This window comes from Gallinula chloropus (genome assembly GCF_964237585.1).
Source record: "Gallinula chloropus genome assembly, chromosome: 2".
Taxonomy (NCBI): Eukaryota; Metazoa; Chordata; class Aves; order Gruiformes; family Rallidae; genus Gallinula; species Gallinula chloropus.
Genome location: NC_140086.1, coordinates 74,314,183 through 74,338,068, shown reverse-complemented (window position 1 = coordinate 74,338,068; position 23,886 = coordinate 74,314,183). Strand labels below are relative to the sequence as shown.

General features: G+C 40.5%; 1 protein-coding gene across 1 annotated transcript in view; it reads right to left on the bottom strand.

Moving 5' to 3' along the window:
• COBL (cordon-bleu WH2 repeat protein) overlaps window positions 1-23,886 on the bottom strand; it is a 161,146-nt gene that overhangs the window by 87,213 nt on the left and 50,047 nt on the right. The window contains exons 4-8 of the mRNA XM_084260031.1: window positions 21,936-22,146; window positions 21,019-21,247; window positions 18,931-18,975; window positions 16,868-16,962; window positions 13,463-13,546 (exon numbers count right to left, since the gene is read on the bottom strand). Coding sequence (XP_084116157.1) covers window positions 13,463-13,546; window positions 16,868-16,962; window positions 18,931-18,975; window positions 21,019-21,247; window positions 21,936-22,146 — 664 coding nt within the window. The remainder of the gene's footprint in view (window positions 1-13,462; window positions 13,547-16,867; window positions 16,963-18,930; window positions 18,976-21,018; window positions 21,248-21,935; window positions 22,147-23,886) is intronic.

Below are 23,886 nucleotides of genomic sequence, written 5' to 3'. Positions count from 1 at the left end.
CTGAAGCAGACCAGTCCATTAAGGAGGTAGGACAGCTTGCTGCAGAAGACAAACTCAAACACATCATGCTCACAGCTTGATGCACCAGGCACTGCTGTCAACGAAGCATTTTGAATTGTAACAGCTGAATATTTAGTCCCAGATCAACACCAGTGGTCAAGAGTACCAAGGTGAAGAGAAGGTGTAGAGGCAATACTCTCCTGCTGGACAATGGATAGAGCACATCCAGGTGTTCTACACATCCCTCCTCTGTTTCATAATACCTACAGATCAATACCTACAAAAATTAAGCTTGTCTTGTTTAATGAGATTAAAAATTTGGACAGAAGATACATATGCTTATACTCTGAAGAAGTCACAAGCAAATTCATTTCAGGATCTGAATCTTTTGCATGAGCCTAAAATCCAGATCTAAACTACCTCTCCAACCTGAAGAAGTCTCCAAAGGCTATATTCTTTGGATAATAATCACTATCACACAAGTTCAATAAGTGGGCACAGAAGAACAGGTTAAGAATAAAGAAGCAGAAACCCCCCTTAGAATTTTCTTAGAATTATATCAAAACATTATTTCAAACAAACTTGGCCTTTTATTTTTTTTCCCTATTGTGAGCACTCATTATTATCCTTTAAACCCTGCATAGGCCAGCTCACCCTCAAATAAAAAATGTAGTGAGCATACAGGATACTGCAAAATGGAAGCACAACTGTGTCGGAGCCCAGGTTACTTCAGCCTCTTCCCACTTTATGTATAGATATAGATGTAATTTCTTATTTTTTATCTTCCTTTGTAGTATACTATAGCCAACTCTGTTTCTCTGAGTCTGAAAATTCAGTACTATATCCTTAGGACACCAGAGCTTGACTTCTGAAGTTTGTTATTACTAATACACTAATTTCCCCACCATGTATAGCTTTGTTTTCTTTGTGAATTTAGTATGAAATAGTAAGAAATCACAGCTCTCCATTCTATTTATTCCCACTGGCTGGTGTGTTCCAACGCATTGGAGCACACTCCCCACTGAGGAGCTGTGGCAGAAGCTTCAAGCTCAGTCCCAAATTTAAGTGACTCAGAAGTTAAAAACTGTAGAAATATAACATATACCTACACTTGGGCTTTCACTGGCACAATTACATCTTAAACAGGGCAAGCAGTGCTGACAATTCTGCTTATTTCTCTGGGTATACACCACTTCAGATAACAAAGAAAAACCTGCTTTTGCAACAAATTATTCGTTGGTGAAAACCACTCCCTTCCTTTACCACTGTTTGCAATTCATCTTCTACAAGACTTAACATGTTTACTTTGGGGTTTTCTCCTTCCCCAGTGAGAAGATGCTCTATAAATCGAGCAACTTCAAGGGATTTAACTATGCTGACTGTCCATCGAAAAAGGAACGAAGGTCTTATGTTTTCAAATATGACAGTGAAAGTATCAGATCTTTGTCCATGTAAAAGAAAACCTGAAGGAGGATGAGAAAGAAGGATTTTTAAATGTCCTAGTGTAAATAACGGCTAACAACTCATAAAGGGCATGGTCCAAAGCCAGATGAAAAGAGCAGGGATTTTTCCACTGGCTCTAGCGAGTTCTACATCAAGTCTCAGTGGTCACTCTAACTATGGTACCAAGAGACAGCAATGGTCTAAACTATGATGCCACTGTCCTCTCTCCAGGAAACTCTTCTCTTCAGTGTAATTTCAAACTCACTAAAAATTATAATAGTGCCAGCAAAGAAAGCAAAAAGCATAGCTTGGATTTAAACATAAAATTTGGCTCCAGATACCCATACTTTAGTCTCTACTGCTAAAGGAATGAATTAAAGCACCTCCAACAAAATGTGTTCACATCAGACCACAACCAACAAGCAAGGAGTTGTTTTAGAACTGTTTTAAAAACAAAATAAAAATTAAAAAAACCCTGCAATGCATGATCAGATACCCTGATGCATTGCCTAGTTGTGGAACTATTCGGTGAGGTTTTAAAAACCCAAAATGTAACCCCCTCAGTGGTGTTGAGCAGCGTATGAACACACGTCTACAAAGCTAAGAGACCCTGCACTACTTTCACCATTGGCATGATGCTTTCTTGTGATATAATATTCAGCTACAGGAAATTAAAAGCAGAACAAAATATTAAGACAGTTCACAATTCAAAGCAAAACATTAAGAAGTCTCAAAGCACTGTCTTTCCACAGACAGAGGATAAAGTGGTTGGATTTTTTACCTTAATTCAAACATGTTGCATAGAGTACTTTCTCCTACCCCCTTTTTTTTCCATCGTAGGGAAGAAGAAGGTATCCTAATTTTGGAATGGCAAGTTGCTTTTAATTAAGTACTAGTTAATGACTTTGACAAGCTTGTACAATTACCAGTGTTTTCAGTTGATATTGTCTTTCTGACCTGTAACCCTTAAACTAGAACAAGGCCCTTGTTTAACGTTTGTTAAATTTAAACAGCGCCACTATCCACTATTACCCCCTCCCACTGCTGCTGCACTAATCTCTCATGCCAGCTGCTCAAATGTTTACATTTGAAGGGCTTTCTCTGTTTGTGCAGAAATGGTCTCTGCACAGTATCTCTCATCTGTACATTTGCCAGAATCAGGGCAAGAAAAGCTTCGCTGCTGGAATTCTTGATTAATAAATAGTCTTAAATGTTTCTTCTTCCCTTCCCCCTACTGTCAAATCCATTGCCATTAGGTTTTTACAAGGCAAACCTCCACCGTGCACTTTACTGGTCTGACTCTTGTCCTATGCAAACAACTCTAAATCAGCACAAACTCCATTTAGAGTCAATGAAATCACACCATCTCTGTGCTGAAACCAGGAGAGATCGAAATCAAGATGTGTACCTGAGCGTTTGCCAGGATGGTAAGAAGAAAATGTTATAATCAGAAGAGGGGGGTGTGGGGGAACTGAGCACCAACAATCATAAATCTACTGGTTATCTCCCCATCTTGCTATGTCAGTATACTTCAGAGACTGCCTACACAGCTCATGCCCTAGACATGGGTCGCACCTGGCTCTCACAAGGTCACCAAGGTACTGAACTAGCAAAACACTGAAACAGGTTCCTGGTAGGACACTGAAAAGTCAGTAGACCCAACTCCTACACCTACAGCCACTCATCCATTTAATAAGTCTGAGGTCTTGCTATTTGCCTTGATCTGCTTTTTCTTCTGGACTTCTAGCCAACCATTTATAAAACCAGAAATGCTTTCCTTAGTCCCTCTGTGTATTTTGAGATCTGTTTAAAAGTGTAAATTAGATTTAAAAAGTAATTCAAGAAACTACTACTTCATGCTGTTGTAGAAGTCTTCAAAAAGACTGACCGCTATTTGTCAAACTCTTTCCCCTCCTCAGTTTGTGTCCAAAAATGCTGCTGAGAAATCAAATAAAATATTTAACACTGGAGAGCAATAGAAAAAGCCATGCTTGAAATTATTTGCAATCATTTCTGCCAGGCTCAAAGGGGAAGATCAGTATTGCAGCTGCATGTGAAAGACCAATAAAACCTAATTTAAGAGTTGTTTATTAGAAAAGAAGAAAGAATGAAACATCTACACGGACTAGACGCATTAGTTCATCACTCTTTTCACAGTGATGAACAACTGAGCAGCACACAGAGTGCTCAGTGCTGTACAGTCTCTGCGTAGTACACACAACGCTCCTGAGTTAAAGGGAGACCCGTGAGGTCCGCTAAGCCTCACGCAGGTTTGGCCTTTGCACAAGAGAACTAATCCATAGAGTTCACTCAGGAGAACTTGCCCATCAAAGTAAAATGCATTGTGTCCTGTCAGCAAGCGTTGTTTTGCAAATCCTCCCTCACCTGCCATAAGATGTTATTGAGACATGGTTTCACACGCTACCACGCAGCTCGGCTTTGCCAACGAACAATAATGCACAGAACAAATACGTGTGGAAATCATGAGATCATCTAATTAAAAGAAATGTTATTGTTTGCCACTACTTTTAATGAAATCAAGTCTTCACTGTCCACAGAAGAGGCTGGAAAAGAACCAAATCCTATTAGCACTCCTGTCTCAGAAATATTTTGCAAAAGAGAAGAAATTATACCTTAAATGGTGTTGAAAAATCTTCACTGTATCTAAAATCTACATATGCTAATAGGATATTTTAGACTAATATAATAAATCTATGGTTACATGTGATTCAGATTATGCCACTACAAAAAACAGGTGTTACTGTCTGAAATAAATTTTCCATTGTATACTAGAAATACAGAGCCGATGACAAACAATTAGCCATTTCTGATTTCATCTAGTAAAGGCCATTGGCACAAATACACACTAATCCTTTCATTACAACAGTTACATTTGGAAAGCTTTACAAGAGATATTTTGGATATCCATCATTAAATCAAACAGAAACATACTTTGCAGTAGAAATTAATAACTCCCTGACTCATTACCAGACCATCCCAAACTTGAACACAAAAAGCAGTTTACGTACACAGAAATATGTGAAAGACTTTTTAAGGAGCTACACCTCTGCTTATCCAACTGCAGAAAAGCCTGATCCTGGGATAAACTTTTCTTTAAAGGTTCCATTTTCCACACCACTGCATGTTTGCCAGTGGTGTGGAACAATACTCTGAATAAATTATGACTGAATATGAATTACAAGGCTATTATACACTATTAAGGGGCTCTGGTAATATTAAATACCAAGGAAGCAAAGCCTGAGTGGTTGAGATGTCACTAGAAAAATCTCAAATGGAATTTAAGTTTGTCTTTGGGTTTTTTTTAATGTCCTTTTATTAATGCAAATTAAAAGCCATTGGTCTTATTAGCTGCTGCTTTATTCTATTTTTTGCCAGTGAGTTAACTTCAGAACTTTTCAGTGAAATCAGTAACAAAAGATGAATCAGACATAAAAGGATTTGGGTGGTTAAGGGTGTGTCACCAGGTCTTAATTAAACATCCGAGGGAGATATCTGAGCCAACTAACTCCAGCCCGACTGGGTACATCCACAGTACAGAGAACGATGCCACGCAGCCCAGGTCTGGAAGCTGCATTGCCTCACACGAGGCTAACTTACTGTACTCCTGTTAGCTTGGGCCTCCCTAACTCACAGTGCATCGTGCTTTCCCTTCAAAAAGCCTGGTACATTCCCTTCTGATGCACTTACACCCCATTCTGGTGCCCGAGTTCTGCTTCTAGGTGTGCTGAGCATGAAAACGGCTAAGAAACTATGCTTCTAACCTCCTGCCTAAACTCTGTCAGTATCCATAAAACAGGCAAATCTCTCCATCTTCCTCAGCGGGGGCTTGATCCAGTAAGAGTGCTCAAAGCACAAGAAACCTGGCTCCACACATAACTGCAGCTATGGTACTTCTCTCTGCCTTGTCCCCCACTCTGCCCCAAGTTTAACTATTCAGTAAGAACATGGTAAACCCAGGTTTTTCTAGTTAAGAAAAAACAAACTTCCCTCTTTCATGAGCAGAGTCAGATTATTCTCTGCTCAAGGACACGGACGTGTGTTTAGCTAGAAAGAGACGGAGATCAGGGCACTCATCCGGGCAGGGAGCAAAAGCCACTTGGTTCCCTCAGTCCCAGGTTCAGTGACTACTTCTTTGCTGGATCTAACATCTGTTTAGCATAAAACACAGAAAAACATCTCTGGCTCTGGGACCCAGAGCTGCCACCGCACTTAAGTTATTTCGTTACTGGTCTGCATAGTTAAGCTTGCTCTTGCTCTCTCTTTCTGAGTCACTGCGTATTTGGGTGCTTTTACAAAAGGGCGCTTCCCACATCAAGAATACCTCACAGCTTTGTTCCAGGCATTCTCCAGCCTAGCAAGTATTTTGCTTTTCTCTGCAAAGCATGAAATAATTCCCTAAATAATGGTCACGCAAGAGATAGAAGATTGGCTGGTATCTCTGAAGGCAGAGAAGGGAACTGAGCTTGGCGTTCTCACATTTTGGCAAAGCGGGGGCAAGCTTTTAGAGTAAAAGCTGTAAATACCCAAATCTAGCAGCAGACTCCAGGTTTCAATCCTAGGTGAGGCAGGTCACAGACACAGAAGATGGTGTGCAGATTTCAGTGGCTTCAACCTGAAGGTGGGATGCTTAAATCTGGTGTCCAACAGGAGCCTGCTCTGCTGGGTATTTAAAACAAGCACAGCCAGTCACAGCTGTGCACAGTTCCTTTTGTAGATACCGCCCTACTCAAGCCTCTATTTGACTGACTTCTCTCTGCTCATCTCAGAGCATTTCTTGAGAATATTTCCTTCAAAGTGTCCTGCAAAAACCACTCCAGGGACTGAGGTTCTCAAGATGTCTTTTAGAAAGCAACAACTTGGAACACAGTGTGTTGTGATGATTCTACTCTGAGCCATACAATTTTGTGTAAAAATGCAAGTTCTGACAGCCAATGACTACGTGATAATGCTTTGTTTTTAATAAAAGCTTCATGGTCACAGAAAGATGTTTAGAAATGTGACCTTTACAAACCTAACACTTAGAAGCCAAACAGAGGGAAGGGAAGTCCACCCTAAATTACTTGTTTTCAAATCTCATGATCTTAAGCCACTTTTGTGTGGTGAGGGCAAGAGCTGACAAGTGATTTTTGAATGCACGAAGCTGGCAATCCTGTGGTAGTAAAAACTAAGCAACACAGACAGAACAGGGGTCAGCCAACATGTCTCTTCACCAGATACTGTTTTTAATAGCTTGTAACTTTACCATGCTCTAACCATAGATGCTGAGACTTTCCATTCCAGGTGTCTGCCTCAGGCTATTTTTTTCTATTTTTTTTTTATTTGGAGCCAGAGTAGTTCAGCTGGTTCTGAGATTATTTTTTTTTTCACACTAACTCCAAGGACCTTTTCTTTTAAGAAGTCTAGTAACACCCCACTTTGGAGCAAGAACTTGAAGTCTGGTGACTGGCAGCCACCATTTGGAACTCTTGCCTTCTATTATCACATACTGTAAGAAAATTCTAAAGATACTATATTATGTAAAAGTATTTATGATTCACACGAACAAAGACAATATCCTGTAAGTGCATACCAGAAACAGAGGTAGGTGGGTGCAGCTGCATCTCTTCAGCAACAACAAGCTGGCTGAAAAACACCTCTGGAGTCCACTTAATCTATTCCTCAGCTCCATGACAGAATCACTTATGTGATTCTTCATAGTCTCTTTAATCACAGAATCACAAGGTTGGAAGAGACCTTTGAAGATCATCAAGTCCAACCATTCCCATTCTATGCTACACCATACCCCTAAGTACCTCATCAACACTTTTTTTGAACACAGCCAGGGAAGGTGACTCAACCACCTCCCTGGGCAGCCTGTTCCAGGCCCTATAACTCTTCAAGTAAAAAATTTTTTTCTAATATCCAATCTAAACCTGCCCTGGCACAGCTTCGTGCTATTTCCCCTTGTCCTGTCTCCTGTCACCTGGCTGAAGAGACCATCGCCCACCTCTCTACAACCTCCCCTCAGGTAGTTGTAGGTGGTGATAAGGTCTCCCCTCAGCCTCCTCTTCTCCAAGCTAAACAGCCCCAGCTCCCTCAGCTGCTCCTCATATGATTTGCCCTCCAGCCCCTTCACCAGCCTGGCTGCCCTTCTCTGCACAAGCTCGAGGACCTCAATGTCCTTTTTATGGTGAGGAGCCCAGAACTGCACACAGTACTCAAGGTGTGGCCTCACCAGTGCTGAGTACAGGGGCACAATTACCTCCCTAGACCTACTGGCCACACTGGTTTTGATAAAAGCCAAGATGCCATTGGCCTTCTTGGCCACCTGGGCATACTGCTGGCTCATATTCAGCCTGCAGCCAACCAACATCCCCAGGTCCTTCTCTTCCTGACAGCTCTCCAGCCAACCTCCCCCAAGCCTGTAGCGCTGCATGGGGTTGCTATGTCCCATGTGCAGCACTCTATACCTGGCCATGTTAAACTTCATCCTGTTGGTCTCAGCCCATCGGTCCAGTCTGTTCAGATCCCTCTGAAGAGCCTCCCTACCCTCAGGCAGATCAACACTTCCTCCTAGTTTAGTGTCATCTGCAAACTTACTGAGGGAGCATTCAATCCCCTCATCGAGGTCATTGATAAAGATGGTGAGTAAGACTGGACCCGGGACTGAGCCCTGGGGGATGCCACTCATGACCAGCCTCCAGCTGGAAATAAAAATAGTAATAATAATAATAATTCCAGCTAGAAATAATAATAATAACCTGCTCCTTGTGAAATTTACATGTAGTCAGATTTTTTTCCCCACTAATATCTAAGTTAAATTTTTCATTGCTCTATATAAAGCACATTACTTCTTGTCCTGCCGTGAGTAGACAGGGAGAAAGTTCGTTCATTGCTGTCATCTTTTCTACATATTTGAATTCTCTGAATGCCAGTCACAAGCCAATTGGCTCTGGCAAACTTTTCTTCTTACGAAAGAGAGATGATAATTTTTATATTTTTTCCCAAGGAGTATCACGGGATATAAAAGTAAGTCTACTGTGATGATAAGCCTTTACCTGAGGTATCTGGTAGTCAGTATATCTATTTTTTTGTCTAATCATTTGAACAACTGCACAAATTACAACAGTCATAACTATACTGTATCTTCCCTAGTGTCATCCCCTGTCATCTAACTACTGGCTTACAGGCACCCTGTAACAGAAGACTGGTTGTGACAGATCAGTCTGCTGCAGTATTTAGACAACCTCCATATTCAGTTTGTTCCACTTTGCACTCTGCAAACAAAATCACACTAAGCAAAACTGTTCCAAGGCCACATTACAATCTATACCTTTGACAGTGCACATAGATAATTCTAACTGCATAAAATACAACAGAACTATCCTATGATTTGACCCTTCTAGTACAAGTAAACTCATGTAACCAACATCATCCTGAGCATCACCAGGAGACCAAAAAGCAAGAACATGAGAACAGAATTTAAAGTCAATGTACTCGTTAGACACAAGGAAATAGGCTGTTAACTTCCATTTAGATGACACGGGCAGTATTCTCATTCCTACTGGCCATGTGAGGTGAAATCCTCGAGAGTAGATGCCTACTCAGGACCTGACATGGTTCAAGAGAACCCACATTTCCAATTGCTTTTATAAAATTGCTTTTTATAAAAATCCTTATGCCGACCTCTTCTGCACTGGGAAAGCCTATCATGAATAACTCCCTCACACCAACGAGAGCATAAAAGTTAGAGCACATTAAGCAAAAACAAAGCCCAGAAAAAGTAAATAGTAGATTTTTTAAAAAAACTTCTGTAAGGAAAATAACTGTTCCCATCATTTAAGAAGTGACTGCCAAGGTTACTAATGCACTGTAAGTCCTGATGACTTTTTTCAAGCATTAGCACAGTATTTTTCTTCTGGAACCTGATCTTGCAACTATACAGGTACTATGAAATAAAAAACCACATACACATATCCTAACCATAACTGATAACTGGTTAGACTTTAAAAATACATTCTTTTTCCCTGATAGTTTTCTCCATTAACATATATAATAATAGGCATGACATACTCATTAAGCAGGGAACTACCAGACAACCTGCTTCACTTAGGCTCATTGATTCTGTCAGGAGCAACGCCTATGTTCATAGAATGGTCTTGGTTGGAAGGGACCCCAAGGATCATAGAGCTCCAACCCCCCTGCCACAGGCAGGGCCACCAACCTCCAGGCCTGGAGCTACACAAGGCTGCCCAGGGCCCCATCCAACCTGGCCTTGAACACCTCCAGGGACGGGGCATCCACCACCTCTCTGGGCAGCCTGTTCCAGCACCTCACCACTCTCTCTGTAAAAAACTTCCCCCTAATATCCAATTTAAACCTTCCTTCCTTTAGCTTTAAAATTCAGACACAGAATGAAGACTAGATCTTTTAAAAACGCTCCTGATGAAGATCCTCTGACAGTGCTCTGCTGAAGCCCTGTTTGAACTAGAGAAACCTCGTGCGATAAGGCTTTGTGCCCAAGTTTAAAATCCTCTGATAAGTGTCCCTGGCTGTACTTCTAAATATTTTTTTCCCAAGCTGATTTATTACATAAACAAATTCCACATCAGAGATACACGTCGTTCAGCACTTGGGATGTGTTTTTTTCTTTCTTGATTTATGAAAACACGAAGGCCCCAAAAATAAAAAAACACATCTAATTTTAGCACCGCGTTCCAAATATCGGGTTTCATCCTGATCCGCTGTTCACTTGAGGACAGTGACACCACGCGGCAGAAACTGCTTAAACTCCCCTTTTCCTCCTTCCCCCCCCTCAAAGCTGTCCTACATTCTGGCTCTGCCCGCCTGCCTCCCGCCTGCCTTCCACACACACAAGCAGCAGAGTATGGATAACTGCGTTGCGACTTCCAACTGCTCAACCTGTACGTTGTATTTACACACCAGTGCATTCCAGTAGCATCTAACGTGTGCAAAGGTAACTCGGATATAAAGCTCATCTGCTCAGCACGGAGCTGGAACAGGTTCAGGGAAAAGCTTTCTCCTTCGTTTACAGCACACCCTTAGATTTCAGATCCTGTACTGTGTGGCATAATGAACCACCACACTCTGTGCACTGTCATGGAGAAGTCTTTTCTTGTATTTTTATAGTCTCTAAGGTGTTAACAAATACTTTTGTCACCTTTATTTTTGCTGATACTGTGAACAACTTGTCCTTTCACCTCAAGCATAGGTGTTGACTTTCCCATCGTGACTTTAAAAATCTGCTCCCTCATCAACAATCCAAAGTATTTTTAGAAGCACTAATAATTCCACCAACAATTACATAAGTAAGGCACTGAGAATTGTTTGGCGGTTAAAAAGTGAATGTAACTTGTGCTTGGATCAATACAAAGAATCCCTTATTTCTTGCACCTTTATTCCATTCCTGCATATTGCCCAGTTTTCAAAAAGCCCCGATCAATACCCAGAACAGAAACATTATTTTTTTCCACAATTCACTGCCCATCACCACCACAAAACACGGAGAAATGAATTTAAAATAAATATATAAACATAATGACGTTCATGATGTTACTTCTGCATTACTTCATGAGTTGCCTGTTTCCTTACAGGCAAGAAAAGTCCTTCTGATCTAGCCAGGGTGTCTACTGGTACTATGCTGAAGGCAATAGGAAATCATTTTCCTTTCAGAAATAAATCTGAAGCTCTGGCTTCGATGCCCACACAGAAGAAGAAAATGCTTTTGAGGATGACCCACAACAGTAACCAGAAATAGACCTGAGCGGACCTGCAAAAGAGGACGTCTCAACTGGATGACATTTTGCCAAGAGTCCTATCTTAGCTCAGTGAAACTTCTATTTAATGAGCCCTAAATGTGTATTCCATGTATATGGCTATGTAACACAGCACTTACTTTGAGTAAGAATACTTAATTTCACTGGTGAGAATACCTCTGGAGCAAGTGGAACAAACAATTAGTCACAACAATCAAGGGTCTCAAAGTCCAGCCCATAAGGAACTGCTAAGCTGAATTTTCAAAATTATAAAGTGCTTTCATTGTTTTTTCCACTTGAATTTTATCCTAATGTAATATATCTATGCCAACTATCTATGCCAAGTTTACAACACTTTAGAATTTTTCACCTAAGATGTCACAACTGTTGACCTTTTTCTGGAAGCACATCTTGCCTGTTCAAAGGATGGACCTTCAGTGATGCTAAGTGGATCTCTTAAACTTATTTTATACACATATGCAAGCTTTAACAGAATAGTACCAAAGTAAATGAATTAAATGAAACTATGTCAATGCATTTGTTTAAGTATTATTTACAGCTAAGTAGAATTGGTGTTCATACAAATACAGGTGTCCAACCAGAAGTGAAAGATGTAAAAAAAGATGTAAACACTGAACAATGGCTACATTGTGCTTGAAGATTAACTGCTCTTAAGGGTAAAGGGGAGAAAAAAGAATAATCCCTGACACATTCATGTAACTGAGTAAGAAGAAAATATCTTTTACCTCTTCAAGATCCCTTTGCTCCCTATCACCTGTGCCTTTAGAAGATAAAGGTACATGTCCAAGGTAGTTCTGAAAACTTTTTCTCATCCATATCAAAGGAAAAAGACGACCTTCATTTGTAGTTTGCACTGTAAGATTCCATGCTAAAATAAACTAAGATGTATCTCTCTTCCGAGGAAAGCACCATGCACTAGAGTAAAGGACCATTCAGAGGATTTGAACTACCTTCAGATCCTCACTTAGAATCCCACCTCTTCATCCTCCTCCTCTTCTAGTACTTGGGTATCAAGATACTGAGATTAATGTATAATGGCAGTGAATTCAAACCACAAGAATATTTTCTTTTGGCAGAGTTTCTGATGGCTTTTCTATACTTTTACCTAGTATATTTCAATTACCCACACCAACCTCTATGAGGACTTTATATTTATATGGCTCTCTCACTTCATCTTCATAGTGTTACCCAATTTTAGTGTCGTAAGTAGCCTTCCTGTTTCAGTACTCTTCCATTATGAAGTCCTCACAGATTTCCTGACTTAGGTGTTTTTTAACCTCACAGCCAATCACTTAATCTCCTTTTTGATTTCTTTTATATTATCCTTTTCATCTGGGACTTATTCTCACTCTTTCATTTTTTTCGTAACTTTGTCACCCTTCCCTGTGTCAAGAGAGCTGTACATTGTGTGGATCAGCACTCCTTTTCCAAATACGTGTTTGTGAAAGAGGGATTCAAGAGCTGAACATCACCTGTCATGTCATAAACAGTGTCTTCTCCAGGTTTTAAAAATATGATTAACAAAAAGCCAAGAACTTTAAAAAAGCAACAAAGAGACATACTATTTAATATTATTACTAATCCAGCAAAACAGCCTTGCAAAAACGTTTAGGATTCACACTTCCTAATTAGATATCTATATTCTCATAATTAAACAGTCTGTCAGGAACTTAACATTTTTTCTTAATGTGTTCACGGGATTTTAGTACCCCAAAACCTACTGAAGCACTTAAAGATCCTTTATCTTATTTCAGGTGTTTAAAAGAAAAGTTCTCTCCACCCCCAAGCTACTTAAGAAACAACTGGAATGCTGCCATGCTGCAGAAGACGTGGAGAAAGATAAAAATGAGAGGTGTGGTTTCTAAGAAAAAAAGTCACCTCTAAATGTCACTGTTAAGACAAATGTACTCTTGCATCATACTGTCACTGTTTCACAGTCACAACACCTATGTGCTTGGTTAAAACACTGCTAACAGCTGCTTAGAATTCAGCTTTGAAAGAAACTTTATTTACAGTGAAGCTAGCAAGTTTTATTTGAAGGCAGTGCATTGCATTTTAACTTCACCAAGATACACGAACTGTGCACTCACGTAACTAAGCCTGCTAAGAAGTAAGGTATTTCTACTTCTACTTGACTAAGCAGCGGGAACAGCAGTGGTTTCTGGTTACTCCAGGGTGGGCTAGGAGTGCAATAAGCGTCTACAAGCCACATTAGTACTTACATCCAAGCTTCCTTCACTTGTAGACGCAGAACTAAAAACATCCTCCTCACCACAATCTCTGTTCATCCCCAAGTGTTCTTCTGTCTGCAACACAAACAAGCATCCTACACAGCAGCAGCAAAGGAAACAGAACAGCAAAAACCAGGAAACAGAACAGCAAAAACCCACCAGAGCAAGAGCAAAGCATCAAACCTCATCACAGAACCAAGACAAACTGTCTCAGTAGTGCTGGCCCTGATGGCTTAGAAACCCTGAAGTAGCCTGCAAAATCTCTCTGATGTAGGGAAGGCCCCACAAATCCATTAGCAGGAAGATTTAGGAACGCTACAGAGAAACAGAACAATTCTTGGGCAAGGAGGAGAACAGGCAGGAAGCAAATCCTGCAGTGCCAGGATTTGCAAGTCTCTGCTATACAGACAGGCACAGGAGAACAAGCAGACAGCTTCTTCCCCGCCACTGGTCAGTGATGGCACTGTTTCTGTGTGCTAACATACACCCTACTTAAGCATAGGTTTGATGACAGTCTGCACGGGACCTCTGCTCTACTGGATTGCTCAGCAGTGCCAATTTGATCTGGATTTAGCCTCAGGCACAGGACTACCTTTCACATCAAAAACCTACCGAGTTCATGCCATCTTTATGTTTTTTTATGCCAGCTGCAGGAGAACAGAGGGTAACTGATCCAGCATAAAATTAGAATGGAGAGAACAAGATGATACCTGATCTGGCATTAAGCCTGCCTGTACAAAGTTAACCAAAGAAATACTTTCAATATATTTGTATTAACCATGAGAATAGGACCCTGCTTTCGTTCTGTGTCATACTGTTTTCAATATAGGTGGGTTGGTTGGAGGCTTTTTCCCCAAAATGTTAGATCTAGTGTATTGTCATACCACGATTATTGCTTTGTGAGCTAGCTGAGAAAGAAAGCATGTGTGTGGGCATGGAAATCTGAGCGTGGGCCTGCAGCAGGCAGTGACACCTGATCCGGGACAGTTTGCAACACAGGCTAATGCTCTTCTTCCCTTGCAAAATAAACTGCCTTCTCCTTATAATGCCTGTAACTCTGCAGCCCTTCTACTGTGCAAGATGGGGTAATTCTCACCATCTATTTCTGAAACACAGGCTATATATGACCACATACATACATGTGCACACACAATCTCTGCAACTCATAATGCAAAGAAAGAAAAAAAACTTTACAAATAAGCAGAACTAACTTAAGCCTTGAGAAGGATTAAAAATATAAGAATAACTGCAAAAAGCAGAGTTTAGGAACTCTGGGCCTTTCATTCCAGTGCCTTGAAATCACAGGGCATCCCATCAGATAATCCCTTCATAAACCTAACAAATCCTTTCTTAAAAGAACTTAATTAATTTACTCTCATTCTGCTAAGTCTGTTCAGCAGTTTCACTGTTTTGGCTACAAATCTTCCACAATACCAAGTGAAATGTATTATGTCCAGTTAACACTTGCTCCTATGCGCTGTGCTATTCTTCACTTTTTTCCCTCCATCTATTTGGGTTCAAACTCCTACAGGTTTGTACTGAAAAGGCAAAAATTACTTTGTTGCTGGACTGAACAAATTGCTTTAGTTTCTTTTCCTACAGAGCATTTGTCATTTGAAAGTCCAACAAAGAAACGAGAAAGGAAAGTCAATTAACCTGTCAGAATGAGCAGCAAGAATGACAATTCTACTTCACATTTAGAAGCTATTTCATGTACTAGTTTATACAGTTCCTACTTTTTCCCAGGTAAAATACTACTTAGAAGTTGCTAATCCGTCCTCAATATCTTTAGCAACTATTAAAATTCTTATTTTAAAATCAACTCTGATTGACAAGCAGGAGGAAAAGAATATATATATATATATATATATAAAAGAAACCCCAAAAACAAGAGAGAGAGGTTTGCAGTCTTGGGACATTCATCCCAATCTCAGCTGTGAGAAACCCACCACAGTAACCGCGGAACTGGCATGCTTCAGCAACTTTTTCTAAGGTTGCAGTTAAATCTGAGATGCTTCAGGAATTATAACTCTGAGAGCACACACCTCATACCACAGATTAGGAAAATGGAATCGGAGGACAAACTACAATGCATAAAGTGTGTGCTGTATTTGGTTCTTCCAGAGGAACTCCTACAGCAGCATGCTCCAGCTGAGCTCTCTTGTTTACTTGATTCTTCCAGGCAGATACTGGATTATTGCTCCAGTTATGCTTTTGTTCTCTTCTAAATAGGAAATATTTTCTTATGGAGGATAAACACTCTGAAAGTGACTGACTTCCTCTCTCGTAAAATACAGTTTCCATGTGTCCTTTATGAGATCTCAAGAATAGCTCATCATCCATGACAGATCAGATTTTTCAACACAGTAGTTCCCAGTGTCCATAAAGGAAGCTATTGCCCAGCTAAAGCACTCCAAAGCTGATTCATATCAAAAGGGAAGAGAGCTAATAAAAACTCTGGGAAGCTTTCACAGTTTTACAGACATGACTGAGAAGACTGGCAGGGCAAGTGAAAGGCTGGTCCATTAGCGATCCTCTGTTACTGAGCACCAGTTAATCAGACACATATTCAATCATTTCACCGCAAAAGCCTGGGGGGGCTCTTTAAGATAGACATAACAAAACTCCCTTCTACTCTGACATTCCAGAGTATTTCTTAATAATCCAAACCAGCTGACACTGATAATTGCAGCAAAGGATGGAAAGAGCACCAAGTCAAAAGCCCAGTATTTTAATATGTTCTTGAGTTAGAAAGTTTCTCTGTATTTAATTTCTGTGATAAATGACAAATTTTTCATAAAGGCATCTCAACAGAAGAAAATTATTTTATGCAGAATTTCCTTTTTAATTTTCCAACTCAGTTATAAATGCCTAACATGCAGCTCAGCAGATACTCATCCCTGAAAGCTGTTTCTTCTACACTTGATTCATTGGTTTTACAGACTTGAAGATGGCAATAGCATGGCTGCAGAGAGCTTCCTAAAGATATAAATACTTTAAAACAGATTATTATTAAAACCCATGCACAGAAGAGTTAATAAGACACTTGTTATCTTGATGTGTTTGATAATCAGAGCTCTACTAATAAGTGAATATAAATTGCTCGAAACTACTGCCCTCTGTTAACACCTCCTAAATCCACAGCATTAAAAAAAAATTATATAGTCAACATGCCTGTCTCCTTCAATAAACAGCTGATATCTCCATAAAACTGCACAGATTAAACACAGTTTATCAATCTATTGACACATCAGTCCTCAGAGAAGGGAAGAGAAGGGAAGAGAGGGAAGAGAGAACAAACAAAATACTCCAAAGAAATGCCACCAGTCATAAACATCATACATCTGGAAAGAAAACAGTTCTTTTTAGTGAGGTTGTACAGTGCTGAACACTTACCTTGCTGTTTCTTCTATCAGGTTTAAACATTCCCAGAATTCTTGTCTTTTCTTTTTCTATTGCATCGTTGCTTACTGAAGCCTTTCGGCTCGGTTCTGAAACAATTACAATGGATTATTTTTTTACATGTCTAAAAAAAAGACTCTGAAGGTCGGTGTTTTAAAACATCCTCAATTGCTACTGTATTTTTTATGAGCTAGGGACATTCTGAACTGAATTTTCTGGGGAACTGTCAGATCCTGCACCTTCTTTTTCACCAAACTTTTATTTATTCTGAGTTTGTTCCAAAGTCTAATGGAGGCAAATGGGATAATGTAATAAACTTCTGTACGTTTTCAATCACAATTCAGTAAACCTTATTAAAAGGCAAACCAGGAGTGAGTTGCTTAGTTTTTAGAAATGCTTGTTAGATGTCTCACTTAAAACTCAATGGAGTACTGGAATACCTAAAAAAAAACCCCAAACAAATCAACAAAAACAGACTTTCAAAATGATGATGGCGAATATCTTTAAGAATACACAGGCCTGACAACACAGTGAACTTAATGGGAAGACTCTCAGTGAATTTGGATCGAGTTTTACATCAGGTTGGAAGAAGGGCAAGTTTATATGCAGCTGAGGCTGTAAGAGCTCAAGCATGCATGTCCACCTTGAACCAGCTGAGGATCTGTACGAATTCTCAGACCATTTACTCTCCCTTTAATTTCCCCCATGCCAGCCAAACTGGATGAGCAACATGGTAAGGTCATGCATTACAGGGAACAACCACTGGTTTGACATTCAATATACAGACTGTAAAGCTCTCCCACTATTTTTAATGAACAATGCATAATGCTATAAAGATTCCTCCCTGGTTTCAAGCACATCAGCGTATCCCACTTGCACGCAGAAAATTCAGTGTACAGAGAAATATTGCTTTCTCTTGTAAATACTTGCTTAATTCCTTTAATAACAATTAAGAGGCAAATGTAAAATGACTTGTTTGTTGACACAAAATAAAGGATTACTTCACAAAAAAACCCACAAACCCCCTCATCCCATAACTCCCATAAACTGATTAGCATTTCACACAAAGCACATCATTTTCACACAGATGACTCTGCACATCAACAACACAGGTGTTAGAAGGTGTTAAGCAAATACAGAAGTTCAAAGCACGGTAGAAATAATAAAAATAATGAACCCAGAGGAAAACAGGGAGAAACTACCCTTAAGAAAGGCTGCAGCTCCACTGAAAAAAAAAAAAGTAATAAAGCAGTATCTTCCTCAAACACTAACATTGGTGCCTGTGCTCATTCACCAGAAACTTCTGGTGCTGATCTGTGCTGGGCTGCAACTAGCTGTGGATCATAAATACTTACTCAAATAGTCTTCAACTATGAACAGTAATGATTGAAGGCTATCATAACCTATGTTAGTAACAGCTCATCATCAACATTACCATTAAACAGTGAATAATCCAAATTAACTGAGGTTTTAAACACAGCAATGCACTCTAACAGGCTCAGTGGGGGGAAAGCATATACTAAATATACACATTTTCTGATTAGCAGAAACACTAGTGTAATCTAACCAAATCCTACCTACCACAGCAATTCAGATGTCAGAATCTATTCGGTTAGCCAACATGTACACATAGGTTTGATATTAAAACAATTAATAGCATATAAATTGGAATTAGTGGAAGATCTCACAGATTTCAAAATATCCTGTCTTTGATATACATTTTTAACAGAAGAGACTTCTGAAATGTTAGCATTGCTGAAATTCAGCTATACCATGCTTTAGGTAGCCTGACAAGGCTTGGAATCTGCACAGAGACATACCATACTACAGAACAGTTAGATGACAGGTTTTGTTAATTGCTGACATTTACTGAAGAAGCAGTAGGCACAGAAGTGTTTTTGTTCTGACCAAAAGCACAGACACGTAAACAACACAGATTGACAGTAGCCTGTTTGTCAAGCATTTTACTTGACATTCTTAAAGATTCATCTACCAAACCCACATTAAACATAGAGTGAAGGGAAAGCCAGTTTGCCCTCAGCAGCATTATACAGTACCTCTATAGTTCAGAGAAGGTTCAGACTGAGTTTTTGATGGAGGAACTGGAAAAGGCACGCAATGAAAGGACAAGAGAAGACATATTAAAGTTCTAATATTGCCTCATAAATCACAATATTCATTAATTACTCCTAATAATTGTTTTCCTAAGCACTACAGAAAAAAAAATGTTGACCAACAACAGACATGCAGAGCTGCTACTAGAGGCAGTGTAGCTGCATTTGTATTAATTCCCAGTTCACTTGTGAAGCTGCTTCAACTGCTAAACCGAATGATGTAAGCAGGTGGCAGCAGAGCTTGGCTTTTAATGATCCTCCAGCACTTGGTATTTCCGTTTCAGAGACAGAATGACTAACACAAAGCTCTTCCAGAACCTGCTCTTCCCAGCACAGCCTATGCTTTCAGGACCCTGATGCCTTATTCGTTAGAGGAAATGTGCATTAACAACCGGCCTGTTCTGATCACTAAAACAGACCAGACATCTACTCAGTGCACAATTCATAGACCAACTGCTACTGAAACCAGTGGGATCATTCCTCTTGGAGACTGCAGATGAGAACACAGGAGGGAGGAATTTGCTGGAATGAAGGAAATCTTTTGAAAATGTTATGTGTATTTACCAGTCTTCTCATCAAACAGCAAGGTGCAGAGTAAGAAAGAGGAAGGCAGAAAAGGCTGATACACAATCAGGATCAGGGGGGTTTTGTCGTAACGAAGGATTAAAAACCAATAAAATATAAAAAAGTCCTGGTGCAGAGGGCAGCACACTATGAAATGTTATGTCACTTGCTGCTATAAACCCAGCCCCAAAGTAAAGTCTTGGTTATGACTTTACAGACTACAACTGGATTCGAAGACCACTATTACACCACTATAAACACCATCACTTCCCTTCTAAAGGAAAAGAGTTTAAAGAAGGCTTAGGCTAATTACCCTAAAGTTGAGTACTCTGTATGTTTAATATGTCCCTCCAAAATGGTTAGCTTAATTACAGGAAACGGGTCTTAAAAACCAAACAAACATGCCAATTGATTTATGACATGTTGTCAGCAGCTTTTTTGCTCATCCTAACAATTCAAAGGAAAAGGAGACAGTTAGTTCACTTAAAAGTCTAAACTCGTTGAAATTTGACTCACACAGAGGCAGAACTGTCACTTACCAAAGGAGTTGGAAAGAAGAGACACAACAACAACATAAATAAATAACTGTATAAATAAATTATAAGCCTGCTGCTCCACACCTAGAAGACTGACGTTATCTACACAATAAATAAGGACATTTACTGTGCTGGGAGTGACACCGATTGAGACAAACTGCAGGAGACAATTCAATGAATGTAACTTTCTGCCCTCAAAGGAAGTAGTGCTTGTTCACGTGCATTTTTTAAGCAGGTATATTTTAAAGCACATTGCATAATTATGCTATTTGAATACACAATCAGGCTGATAAAATTCAAGCCTGAGAAGTTGACGCTGCAGTATCATCTACAGGAACAGAACGTGGGGGTGAATAATCAAGAGAACAAAATTTTAAATACAAATACCTCTTAGCTCCTCTTCACTAAACCATCAACAACTTCGCTCTTTGGAGGCTCTGTCTCTGAGCCTATCCCCAGTCTGCTGCTCGTGTCCCTGGTCTGTCGCTTCTGCCTCTCAGCTTCGGCAGCTGCCATGATTACAGCATGTCTCTCTTCCTTCTGTCTCCCTCTCCAACCCACGGCACAGGTAGGTGACAGGCTCTGCCTGGATGAGGCCCGTGTGTTCCGCACACCGGTACTGAAGGCAGTTCTAGGAGGTGACAAAAGCTCCTCCTTCTGCCCTGCCCCACGCCAACCTGCGCCCTGCCAGGGGACAGCCCAGCCTGGCACAGGGCCGAGAGCAGCCAGGGATGGCCAGGCATGCTGCTGTCCTGGCTGATGCTCTGGGCATGGCTCACTGAACAAACCCGTTCTGCTCTCTGGACTGAGATGTCACTCTGCTGTTTCAACTGGGGCCCAAAGGAACAGGCACACAAATGCTTTTAAATTGCCCATAATATTGCTGGTGTATCATCTAAGCCTACAGTAACTGCTTTCAGTCTCAGCTCACCTCTTTTTTTGTCCCAGGCATAAAGCTCCTTTATTCCCAGCTCCTCCAAGGACTTGGTAAGCTCCAGCTCCTCCCCAGTGATGCCATCTCGCAGAAGGACAATGTGCTCTTGACTGACTTCACATTTCTCACAAATAGCTGGGATGATGCTGTGGAGAGGCACCTCTGGACTGACTCGAACCACAGCCTTCTGCGTCTTCAGGTAGTTCACTACCAGCCTCACGGATTTCTGCAGAAACAAACCCAAACTCTCAGCCCTGCCTCTTACAATGAGAAAGGTGCTGGGGCCTTCCATATTGCCTTGACTCCTCCCAGAAAATCTTACCCCACACACGTACTATTGCAAACCATATTATTTAACACCCCCCCCCATAAAATCTCAGAACTCCCCAGTTACATAAGTAGATATTCACAAGAACAAGCAAATAAGAAAAAGGCATCAGAGGCAGCTGATTACAAGCACTGCTCTGAAAGGAAATCAGCTATACTGATTTACAGTAAGAAAACTTTTAGCAATCATATTTGGAAAATAGCTACTTCTTCATTTATTAATGATCATTCTTCTCCCACACCTTCAATCAAGATGGCAAGCCAAATACCACCAAAACCCTACCTATCTCCACACAATCCCACAACCCTCTTTTTACCCACTACTGCAAATTTCAATCACCCTGGTCTTTAATCAAGGGCCTTCACAGGAACAGACTTCAACCTGTGCAACCACATGCGACATTAACATTTTGTCTCGAGCCTAGACTGGCACCTGCCAGTCTGCATGCAAATCAGCTGAGCCAGTAAAGCAGGCTGTAGTCAATCTCTTATCTGGTCTGAAGATGCAAAGATTGGAAGAACTGCTTGAAATCACAGGAAGGAAATGATGTTTCATGACACCATTTTAGCCCTGTAAGAGTACTGACCTCGGGGACCCTTGGCAGAGGTCGCTTTGGCTTCTCTTCGGGAATCTTCTCTTTCAGAAGCACCGTCTGTACGTCCAGTGCTCCTATCAAAGTGTTTGGCTTGTAACTCAGAGGTTGTTGAGCTCCTGAAGACTTCAGTTCAAGACTGTGTTGGGATGGATTTAAGCGATACTGGCTGCATAAGTCAACCAACAGATCCATCACAGCTTTACTGGAAGGAAGAAGACATTCACCATTAGCATTAGTTGCTAAAAATTTTTCCTCAGTTTTAATATGGGAGAAAAAAATGCCAGTACAAGCTGGGGATGTGTCAGTTGTTAACCACTTTTGTGAGGCAACAGTGCTAATGCTTTGAAATGCTAAACAGATCCGAAAAACGTTAGGAATTAAATAAATTCACACTTCAGTGTGTGTTTAGGAGCTGGCAATTAGCTATTCCCTGTGAGGCAGACAACAGTGCAAAGAATAGCACTAACAAACATAGGCCAGGAGAGGACAATGTGCATCTTATCTGCTAAATCTGTACATTGAATTATGCAATTCAAACCCGGTTCTTCAACATAAAGACAAGATATAAATAAGTGATGCACCTATGGTACAGTGAACTCTACCTAGATTTGAACCATCACAGAATGCAACTCAAAATAGAGCATTTAAATCTAGAACAAAGGTACACAGGAATCTTTTTTTTTCAGCTTACAACTTGCAGTTTTTCCCCTTCCTCCCAATCCATTTGACACCAGCAGTACTTGTAAGTACAAGAGATCTCATCTCTTTCATATTTATTTTGGTTAGGATATAAACCCAGTATAAAACTATCTGGTTTCAAGTATTTTCATTATTGCAGATGTGTCTTATTGCAGATGTGATTCTTAAATCACAAAGTTGAAAGAGACAGTCACTACCCTATTCAGATGCCATGCCATTGCATGGAAATAATGTTTGTGTCAATAACTCAACTGGCCTGTGATACTGCCTGACACAGCAGATACCAACTACCTTCCTCCACACCCCAGAAATTCTCCACTCACAATGTACTGAAGGGTTGGGTTTTTTCCCAACCTTCCTCCCTAAAATTCCATCCAAGTTCAGAGAAAACAGCTTTACTAAAACTGGTTATGTTTCTGGAAAGTTTTGGTTTCATAAACCAGTATCTGTCATTAACAAAAATAAGAGTAGCTGAAAAGAATTACCAGCTGTACCTGTAGCCTGTCATATACTTGGGTTATTTTTCTTCTAGCAGAAGTGAAAATAAATGCATAAACAGTGTGTTTGTCAAAGGAATTGGCATCTCTTACAATGCATAAACTGGAAAAAACTGTCTACAGACTCAAAATGCAAGCAAATTCAAAGAAAACAAAACCCTTCACAGGTTATTAGCTGCCACCCTTACATCTGCAGTGCGAGCTGCCCTTCAGCTGCAAGGTGGCAGCACCTGGGAAACTGGGGGCTGCCCATCTTCTTCCTACATACATGTTGTCAACCAACAACTGCTCAAGAAGTTAGTGAAGAACCCTAGAGAGCTAATGCCAGAGAAAGACAAGAAGAAAGGAGAACAAGAAGGATCCCTTCCTAACAGGTGGAAGACTAAAACCTGTGTAGGTGACAGCTCTTTGTGAACAAGAGGCGAGGAAGGACCTTTTCAGTAACAACCTATTTCAGGTGTGACTTTCAGCGTGAGCTGCAACAGCGGCAGGCAAGGAAAATCTGAAATGGGTGATGGCGCTGAGAAGGGAACACCACAGGGAGAAGGGGATGACTGAAGATCAAAGCAAGAAACCAGATGTCATTAATATGTATTGGAGGGTTCAGAGAAGTACAGCGCTGAGATAAGTGCTCACACACAGAGCGTGTAAGTAAAAACATCTGCTACCTACACTGAGACCGTATCAGGTCATTTCACAATGACTTATTCTGCACTGTCCCCACACTGCAAAGGTCTGTACTTCAC